We start from the raw sequence: 10,649 nt of genomic DNA on the forward strand, positions 1-10,649 counted from the left end.
TCACACTTATATTGAACGTTTGTGTATTTATTTGTGAGATAGGATTTATTTGATGTTTTCAGTGTACATTAGTTTCGAATGTGGACCCACGTTCGCCGGAACGAGGTAGTGGGAGAGATTAATCTCCCTTGAACCACTGATAATGTGGTTAATTCCTCACAAAACATTTACATAAAGCATGGTTGATATTTTAGCCGTGGTAAATTAATCATTAATCGTACATTTTACCTAATGAATCGTGGTTTCTGTTAGTATTGCATGGCGAATTTATGGAAATGAAAACAAATGTATAACTTAAAGATCGAGGTAACAAGGACTACAGATATATAATTCAGTGTTAACAGATGTAAATTGTAGAATCAGAGCATTTGGAAACTATTGATATGATGTGAGCTAATAGTAGGTAGTCATCATTATGGTGATAAAGTTAAACAATGTGAACATACGAACTTGTCACTCAAAAATATTGTTTGTTGTCTATCATAATGTAGGTTTTTTGTGAAATAGGAAGAGACCATCCCACGTGTTGACATGAACATAAATAACCTATACTAATTGACTGCCTGATGCCATTAACTAAACAGTGCTAATTAGTCACGTATTGTAGGGTTTGATGTGCTTCCAGAAATAATATCCGTTTATTACCTTAAACACCTCAGCTGTGAAAGTGATTATGAAAATTCTATATAACCCACTCAGCATTGCGTCCCTGGCATTCAAATCGAGATTCGTTTGAAGGTAAGTCAGTCTATGAGCACTTTGGAACCTCACGCCCAAACAGTATTTTGGAGATAAGTGCTCGTCAACAACTTTAAGACATTCCATTTCATGATGATTTTTTTCTGTTGCATTAATTTGCAAATGGTATATGTAAACAACTCCGTGTGTGTCGAATAGTTCATGTTCAAGTTTTTGGTTGTTATTCTCAGCTTCCAACCGCCTTGCACGATCCTAACAAGAACTAAAATGCCGAACCATTACTCGCTTCAGTCCAAATGATCAAAGTAGTTTCTTTCTATCACTGCCCTCGCAAATGCACTGTAATATCTAACCATGAATGATGAATCCACTGTTATTGTGATTGCTATCCATCAACGCATGTTTTTCTTCAATTGTCTAGATGAGACTCTTCGTTTTGTTGCTCTTGGTGGCTTTGATTGTACTCCCCACTGAGGGGCTGTTCCGTCGACGACGACGCAGATGGATCCGTATCAGAACCGGTAAAGTTATCACTGGCCTTGGTGTTGCTGCGCGATTGGGACTGATAGGGAAGAGAGGTAAGATGATATTAATGTTGACAACCATCCGATCTCTAACGGTAACTGTGAATTTCTGCACCCTTGTGACCATACCTGGTCAAAGAGAGGACCACGCCAAAGCGTTTATTACCCTTTTTGTGTCTGCATTCACTACTATGAATCACCCATATGTAGTTGTGATGGAATGAGAATATGCTTTACCAGCACCTGTATTGTTGTGCTTTCATCACAGAATGATTGGACATGTTGTATAGTTAAATACTGATCCCGTGATAAGAGAAAGGTTACGTTTTACATGTAACACAAACGAAAATGAAACAAATAAACGACAAATATCATGTCATTCAAGGAATAGAAACTGTTATTTCGATTAAAATCAGCAGAGATGAGATGTGTTTACATTAACAAGAAACACTTTGATCACTCGGCCAAGGTTGAAATAAACACTGTCGTATATGTCCCAGATGTACAAGATGACATAGTATCTGCTGATCTGAATGAGGACGGGAACATTGACCAATCAGAAGCTGAGAATCTCTTCGACGAGCGCGATGCAGAAGAAATTTTGCAATTGGACATGGACGGTAAGTACGAACTTGGTACAGTCTTAACCCATATATGATTTCGATTTAGACATGGAAGGGTCATAAAGACATTACCTGTGAGGCATAATGTGATCAAAGTGTATGAAACGAGTTTGTCTCCATTGATCAAAAGAGTGATTAAATATAATTATTTTGGGAATTTTGAAAATCAGGCAAATTCTCAAAATTAGTGACACATGTCGACAAGTGCACAAACAAATGACATGATTTTACGTGTTGAAAATGTCCTGTAAGTAGGCGACAGTTCCTTGATAATTGTGAAAATAAACTTGAACTGTTGTCTTGATTTTATAACATTCAGGACGCGATGTAAGTTGTAATGAGGCTGTCGTTTTTATTCAGTCATTGCCTCGCTGTGTCATGTTTCAGGTGACTAAGTTGTCAGTCATGATGAGTTCATCCGAGGAGTGGAAGACCATTTCTCACATGGTGGGCTTTTTCATCGAATAGAATTACTGTATATCGCGACATTTTTCTAATATTGATATGCCTTCTTCCCTAACATTGATATGCCTGCCACTTCCTTCAATGACCCGTGAAGGTTGGTGTTATAATTGATATTCAGTAACCCTTGGCCATGCTTCTTGTAAGAAGCGACTATTGAGATCGGGTGGTTAGGCCAGATGACTTGGTTCACACATGTCATCGTATCCTTCTTGCATGGGTCTATCCTCATTCAAATGATCACTGGATTGTCTGGTCCAGGTATAATTATTTACAGTCCTCCGACATATAACTCTATTATTGCCGAGAACGGCGTAAAACTAAACGCGCTCACTTCCTTCTTTGACAAATGATTTTTCTATTACAGATGCTGAGTAGATACTTTGATACAAGTACAACAAAATGAAACCATACATCAACATTTCTTCTCAAAGTTCGAAAATAAAAAGTACCAAAAAAGTGTGTTCATATTGTCATTTTTATATTAATTTGACATTCCTTAAAAACAAGCAGCAAACTACAAATTCTTACACCTTTCTTGATATATGAACCGTGTAGATACAGGGTAGGATAGGTCTTCTGCTACCCATAAACGGCGAATATGCTTGTCGTGAGAGGCGACTAATGCGATGGGTGGTCAGGCCTGCTGACTTGGTTGATACATGCCATCGGTTCCTAATTGCGCAGATTAGGAATGCTTATGCAGCTGATCACTGGATTATCTGTTCCAGACTCGATTATTTACAGACCGCCGCCATATACCTGGAATATTGCTCACTCACTCATTAACTGATACAATTTCTCTCATGGAACATTGTGCTTCACTTCTAGGTTTGTCGCCTTTTTGAAAAAGAACTTGACATGTGTTACTATGGAAAAATTATGTGATGTTACAAGAGACAAACTTTACTATTCTTACTGGAATAGACTAAGTAAAGAATGGATCACTAGTACATTATAACTTGTTCAAAAACGAACATATTGGGTATATCTACCCATGGGTCAGGAGCGACCACTGTACAAGATTGGTATGATAATACTGTGATTTATCCTTGTAACCGGGATCTTCACGTGTGGTGACAGTATCATGTGTCATGTCAGTGATACTTTGATAAATGTCGTACAAGCCATCTGTGGTATTGTTACGGAAAATCAGGACAAGACAAACCAGTGATTGATATAAGTAACACTCCCATTCACACATGGCAGCACTTCTGAAGAAAGAGACTGGTGTTGTTGTCATATTGCCACCCGACCCTCTGATGCTATCCCTGGCATTGTTACTTTGCAATTGTCGGTCTCGTCGTAACAAAACAAACATAATATATTTTCAGTCGGAACGGCAGCCGCCTATCCTTGTCAGCCGATTTGCAATTTTTCCCACAAGTTTGGTGAATGTTAATAGTTAAATATTACAACCACAATTATTACATGTGTTCACGTAAATCACATACATTGTGTGTACATACATCACTGCCTTGACTGAACAGTTCTTGTTATCAGTTGAACAATGCTGATGGGACACTTACAGATATCGCGATATCGTGGTGTCTAATGCGTTGTTGATTACGTAATTTTTCATGTCGAACACCTCATGTGTGATAGCCACCATAGACCTTCTATATAGCCCAACAAGCCTTAAGGCCCAAACACCAGACCAGTCAAGGTAAGTCAATGAGTAAACATTTTAGTAGAATTGATTGCATTACATTTCATAAACGTCCCAGTGATCAGTCAGCAGATGTTGGTATTCAGGTGTAAGACAAATGTTATGGATGTCAACTTCTTCTTTATTGTTTAGCATAGCCAGATGCTTCTCTAACTGGACCTCGTGAGGCCGTTCATGTTGGTGTTTGTATTCAGCGGCATTGGCGTTGTTTCAAGTGTAGTTCTGTATCCGTAAATATCTGTGTGAAAAATAGTTAGAATGAGCAAAGGGGGACAAAGTATATGTCAAATTCTGAACGAAGCTTCGAAAGCAGTTTCTAAAATACTGTGACAATATTGTAAGAGGCGTTTTCCTTTGAAGCTAAATTTAGTATTTCTTCATTTAAGATATATGTGCGATGGCTTTGTATCAATATGTATCCATAACTGAAATGTTGCAGACATAAAGCATACACACCCTCGATCTATACCCAATTAGTATGGAAATCCCTTTTCTCTGATTCCAGACGAGACTGCTCATTGTATCCATCCTGATGGCTTTGTACTCCCCACTGATGGGCTGTTAAGTCGGCGAAGCTGGCTCAGTATCAGAGGCAGGAGGGTTCTCACTGGCCTTGGCGTTGCTGCAAGATTGGGTCTGACAGGAAAGAGAGGTAAGACGATGGAAATGTTAGCATCTATCCGATCTAGAGCCCTTTCCAAATGCGTTGTATTGCCGGGGACAATCGTGAGCTATGCTCAAACGTCCAGATAGCCGATGTGTGACCGGTGGAGCGTTTGGAGGAAGGTTCCTTGAAAAGCATCAAACTGCATTTGCTCAAATATGGTTTCATGTGAGTTATAACATTCATAAAGTATTTACGAAATATCTCTGCATACCACGCGGGTGTGCAACGAGTGACCACATGTAACACTGGCCAGAGATCAGGTGAACTTGACTGAAAGATCAAATAAATGGTGAGACAAATCAGAGCATTACAATGCTACCATGGTCTTCCAAACCACCCGACCTCAATCTCCATCAAGCATTTGGGGGATGATCTCGAATTTCATACATTGCATGTGAATTTCACAGGTCGATTCTTATTCTTTCCACGCCGAGACGCTGCAGAGCGGTTTTGGGGGACTCATGGTGGCCAGACTCTGATTTCTCGAAACAAACTTAAGTCTGAGATTTTGCTCAAATTTTAGGAAAAATATTTCTCTGACCTGAACGTTAATACCGTGAAATTTGGCTGCAACTGACCCGGTATTACATGTGCTATATGACTTTAAAGCTTCGTGTTTGCAGAGAGTAACGTTGTTGGTTTTTTTAAACTTTTAAAGATTAAAGTGGAATTACATTCAAGCATTCAAAGTCACTTCACATTAGTTAATCGTAGTATATATGCACATATGTTACTTTGAAGTTCGCATTACATTCAAGCATTCAAGGTCAGTTTAAACCACGTATTCTTCTTAATCGTAGTATATATACACATGTGTTACTTTGAGTGCACAGATGTACAGATGATACACACGACATCATTTTGCAAATATTTATTTCAGAGCATCGAAATGCGCTTGTGTCCAAACAGCTACTTAGCATCTGAAACAGACAGATACACGGGTAAAGATGTGCTCATTTCATACTGATCATCACGAGAAAGAAACCATGACATTTGTGGTGGCATGGCATCGAATGAAACAATAAGTGAAGTCACTCACCGTAGGAGAAAAGCTGTTTCAGTCCTCGGATAAACTCATCATGACTGACTACTGAATCACTTGAAACGTGTAACGAGGAAACATTAGATGATATTAGTACTACCTATGAAAGAGGAAGACGGTACAGTTACAGAATACGGGCCAGTCATATTCATTAGCGTTACTTCTAATCCCGAGCTCTAAATTGCGCAAAAATGGCAGCCTCAAAATAAGAAGAAAGTCACCATTAATATCGGATTAAGTGGGACGACTTCCGTTTAGTGAATCCAATCAACGATACTGAAAATGAAAGTTAAGTTATCATGTATATGCGTCTTTCAAAAAAAAGGGAATTCTGGGAGTTTCTGCATAACCTAACCCTAACTGTAACCCTAACCATATTCGTTAAAGGAACTCTACAGAACATAGTAACGGGTATTAAAGAGCTGAAAAAGTAGTACTCTATGATAGCGAGGTATTAAAACTTTCAGTACAGATGCGCACGTTATTGCGAAAGTTTCTGTAATCTATCCAGGACATTTGGTTATATTCCAACTCACAACTCTGCCACATCAGATTTCCAAATCCTCAAATTCATTTTACCCAGGTTCTCGTACAAGAAATAGTACAATCTGAAACAGACGAAGCATGTCTTGCATAACAGGACGTGTCCCTCCGTCTGTAACTTCATACTTACCGTCCATGTCAGCCATTTTCAGGATTTGTTCTGCATCGCGCTTGTCGATTCTCAGCTTCTGATTGGTCAATGTTGCCATCCTCATTCCGATCAGCAGAGGCAAGGTCATCCTGTACATCTGAGACATATGTGACATATTTAAACCTTCGCACCTGAGCAATGTGTTTTGATAACATAAACACTTTTCATAATTACTCATACTCACTCCCCAACCTGAAACAATGGTATGGTGTTTGTTGTTTATGGAATGATTTATTTTCATAACAGTAAAACAGATACATAAAGAGCAACTTGTCAAAGCTTTCTCTCCTTTGACTAGACAGTGTCAAAGGGTCAGCTGTATTACCATAATAGTTACAGTTGGATATCAGATTGTTGACTGCTGTCGTCTTCCCTATCAGTCCCAATCTCGAAGCAACGCCAAGACCAGTGAGAGCTTTACCGGTTCTGATACGGATCCATCTTCGTCGTCGATGGAAAAGCCCCTCCGTTGGGAGTACAATCATAGCCACCAAGAATAATACCACGAGCAGCCTCATCTAAACAACTGAAGCAAACATCCTCTGAAGAGCAATTATAATAAAAGTGGGCTCAACTAACTGCTTGCACGTCGAATTGTACGGGGACACTGAATATACAAGTATTGCTTTATCTATGACCGTGTTATGTTCTCCTTCTGTCAAACAGATGGACAGAAAATACTCTTATCATCTAATTCATGATTCGACATTTCAGTACTTTTGCAAGGGCAGGTGTGAGAAGAAATCACTCATTGTCACTGTGGTTGAAGCGACGAATGGTTCGGCAGCGAAGTAGTTTGAATCCGAGAATACCAAAAGGAAAGATACATTCACTGCGAGACTGATAATTGATATACACAAAGAGTGTGTGTATAGTTGAACATCATATTTTCCATAGTTTAAGCTCCTCATGACGACAGACAATGATACCCTAATACTCAAAGTATGTAAATATATGTTTAATCATAGATTGCTTCAGTCCACTTTAAATACCAACCTACAGAAACTGAGCACTTGGGGAAAACATTGGCTTGTTAAATATAACCCAAATAAAACAGAGGCTATCATTTTTACTCTCAAGAAACAAAGTGACAATATAACTTTATACTTTGACGGTTGTGAAATTAGTAATGTAAATGAACATAAACACTTAGGTGTAATGTTCTCGGCAGATGGGAATTGGAATAAACATATTGATAGAATAGTAAAATCAAGTTCAAAGATGATAAATTCCATGCGTAAATTGAAATTTCTGCTCAGTAGGCAAATTTTGAATAAGATTTATACTATGTTTATCAGACCACACTTTGAATATGCCTGCGAGGTCTGGGATGGGTGTAACCATGTACAGTCACTGAGGCTAGAACAACTACAACTAGAAGCAGCCCGTATTGTTACTGGACTACCAAAATATACACCGCATAAATATCTCTATTTTTGAAACTGGGTGGGAAAAATTAGCGATACGTAGAGAAAGAAGAAAGTTAACATTATATTACAAAATGAGATGTGGTAATGCACCTTCATATCTGACAGATTTGCTTCCTCAAACTGTTAGCGACACTGCAACGTATGAACTCTGAAGATTTTGTAAAACCATCATATAGGCTTAAACACTCATGTCAGTCTTTTATCCCATCAACTGCAATGTTATGGAATAATATTCCATTAGAAAAACGAATGTTACCATCAACGGAGAACTTTAAGTCATATTTGAAAAAACCTATTGACATGGCACCATCATATTTTTTTACAGGTATTATTCATATTCGTTTAAGATATCATGTAAGTGACTTGAATTGTGATCTATTTCATGTTGGCATTAAGATGGACTCAAAATGTATGTGTGGCTATTTCTGTGAAAATGTTTATCACTTCCTCCTTGAGTGTTTCCTACATAATGTACATAGAACGAAGATGTTAAACCTTGTAAAATTACATGTACATGATGATGATTTAAATGTAGATTTATTACTAAATGGCAGTAGGGACTTATCATATGATCAAAATCACGCAATATTTAAAGCAGTTCAGCAGTATATATCAAATAGCAAGCGTTTTTCTTGAATGCTGTAAATATTTTCATATATGTAAATAGCAATCTTTGTACATAGACCTCTACTACTTCTGTACCATATTTCCTTTCATTTTCTTTCCTTGGTTGTTGTATATTATATCTATCATGTTGTAAATACTCGGGAGAGGGTTACCTAAGTTGGATAACTTGTTCCTAATCCCTTTCTTCACTGAATAAAATATGTTTAAACAAACAAACAAACAAACAATATGTTTACTTACATAGCTTTAAAAGAAGGCAAACATCATTGAATATATGATTATTGTCAAAAGTATGTAAGAATTATGCATTGCAGCGTACATGTAGATGGGCCAACGGCCTAAAGGCATGAATAAACATACTTCAACTTGAACTTGAACCTTCAAGGGATTCTCGACTTTGGATACCAGGGACTCAGTGCTGAGTGGGTTATATAGCATGTACCTGATCACTCTCACGGCTGAGGTGTTTTATGTGAAAAGTGATGGAAAGTACTTTTAACACCACTTTAGATGTGTCATCTGTGACTAATGAGCACTGTTCAAGTAATCACATTAAGCTATCACTTACTATAAGTTATTTATCTTCATGTCAACACAAAGGGTAGTACTTTCCTAATTCACAATAAACCCTATTGTAAAACGCAAAAAGAGTAATTGTTTCTGAATAAAAATTAAATATGTTCCGATTGCTAAACATTGTAGCCTTTGATGAAATCTACATGGATTGTTCAGATGATATCAGCAGTTGTCCTCTGGTGCTGCAAATGTACGTTTACATCCGCCATCATGCTGTTAACTAATCGCCATATTTGACTCTCCGAACTGTATTGCGCATATCTTTCAATCAAAGACGTTTGATTAATCATTAATATACTATGACTCAAATGTCAACCTTGAAGTATCGGGATAGGTTGTTGGTAATATATTACCTTATCCGTTACCTATAACACATGTTTCAAATACTAAATTCTATAGACAATCTGCTTCTACTTTCAGCGCGTTTTGTCAGCCAGACGTCACTCATCCTGTCACTGGTGTGTAAGGTTTAGATAGTGGAGTGGTACAGGATGATTAGTCACACATTGGATATCATCTTTACTGTCTGCTTGATGATCTCTGACAGATGATCTATAGTCTCAGAATGTATGCCACATAATAAGTTCAATGGTTAAGTATCAGTTCTAAAACGTAAAATTGCCAATTTCAAAGTTCAATGCATCAGTACTCTGGGTGATTGGTGTCAAATACAGATTTAGCTGTATGCAAAATGAAGCAAATTGCACTGGAGCTTCGTTGTCATGCTGTAGATAAAGTAAACGTTTTGGTTTCTGTATCATATTATTCGGAAATTGAGGGATTAGTTTGTTTCTTATATTGTTTCAGAACTTGTGATCATCCCTACAACTATGTTTCAGTGTTAACGTTTTGTAAGGACATTATGTAGCAAACTAGAAAAATATTGAATCTAAAGTGAAATATCAGATGATATATAATTTTTCCATTGCAGGTGCCACTATAAAGTTCGATACCGCCAATTATAACTCTTTGGCAAAAACAACAGTACTCATGTTGATGGGCTTTAAATACTGGTTTGTGTACAGGCCAAAACAATTCGGATGGGAGCTTCGTTGACGTTGTATAGATAGGATCAATGAATGTCTTAGTTTTCTTTTGTATAATCTTCGGTAAATGATTGTTTAGTCCCAATATTGTCTTCCGAACCCTTGAGCTGATTTTGTGTGCCAGTCATTTGGTGCCTGACTCAGTAGGTGTGGGTTCGAATTCCGGATGTGACTCAAACCAAAGAAAGTACTAGAATCTAGTAATGCTCATCTGAGTATCAACTGAGACAAAAAAAGCCGTTTTAACTTTACTTTTGAATCAGTCCTTTTGTTAGAAACATCCATCCTCATATATTAAAATGGAATTAGAGAGTGGTGTTTGTGTTAAATGTATCTCGATGAGATCAGTATGATAATACTATGATTTATCATTCAGACTATGTGAAATACTTTTATTCATTCTCGCTCCTACCGGCTGGCGTCAAGCACTACTTTCACGGTAGTACAACTAACAAAACATCGTTTATACGATGACATGGACATATGGGTTTGGCTTTGTTTTTGTCACTTGCGACACAGATGCTAAGCCTGTCTGTGTAATGACTGATGACATTATCAGTAAGTGAGCTGGGTTTACACCAATTACATCA

General features: G+C 37.7%; 1 protein-coding gene across 1 annotated transcript; it reads left to right on the forward strand.

The window, feature by feature from the left end:
• The first annotated feature begins 1,120 nt into the window (after positions 1-1,120).
• Positions 1,121-2,755, forward strand: LOC137287492 (uncharacterized). The gene is made up of 4 exons (XM_067819825.1): positions 1,121-1,277; positions 1,724-1,843; positions 2,234-2,293; positions 2,676-2,755. Exons 1-3 carry the CDS (start codon positions 1,121-1,123, stop codon positions 2,239-2,241), a joined length of 285 nt encoding a protein of 94 aa, XP_067675926.1. The 3' UTR covers positions 2,242-2,293; positions 2,676-2,755.
• The last annotated feature ends 7,894 nt before the right edge of the window (positions 2,756-10,649 follow it).

Source organism: Haliotis asinina, chromosome 6 (genome assembly GCF_037392515.1).
Source record: "Haliotis asinina isolate JCU_RB_2024 chromosome 6, JCU_Hal_asi_v2, whole genome shotgun sequence".
Classification (NCBI taxonomy): domain Eukaryota; kingdom Metazoa; phylum Mollusca; class Gastropoda; order Lepetellida; family Haliotidae; genus Haliotis; species Haliotis asinina.

Bases quoted from the DNA above. Each gene is read 5' to 3' on its own strand.
- LOC137287492 (XM_067819825.1), top strand. From the start codon at position 1,121: ATGAGACTCTTCGTTTTGTTGCTCTTGGTGGCTTTGATTGTACTCCCC. The intron at 1,278-1,723 runs GTAAGATGATAT...TATATGTCCCAG, and splicing joins GGGACTGATAGGGAAGAGAG to ATGTACAAGATGACATAGTA.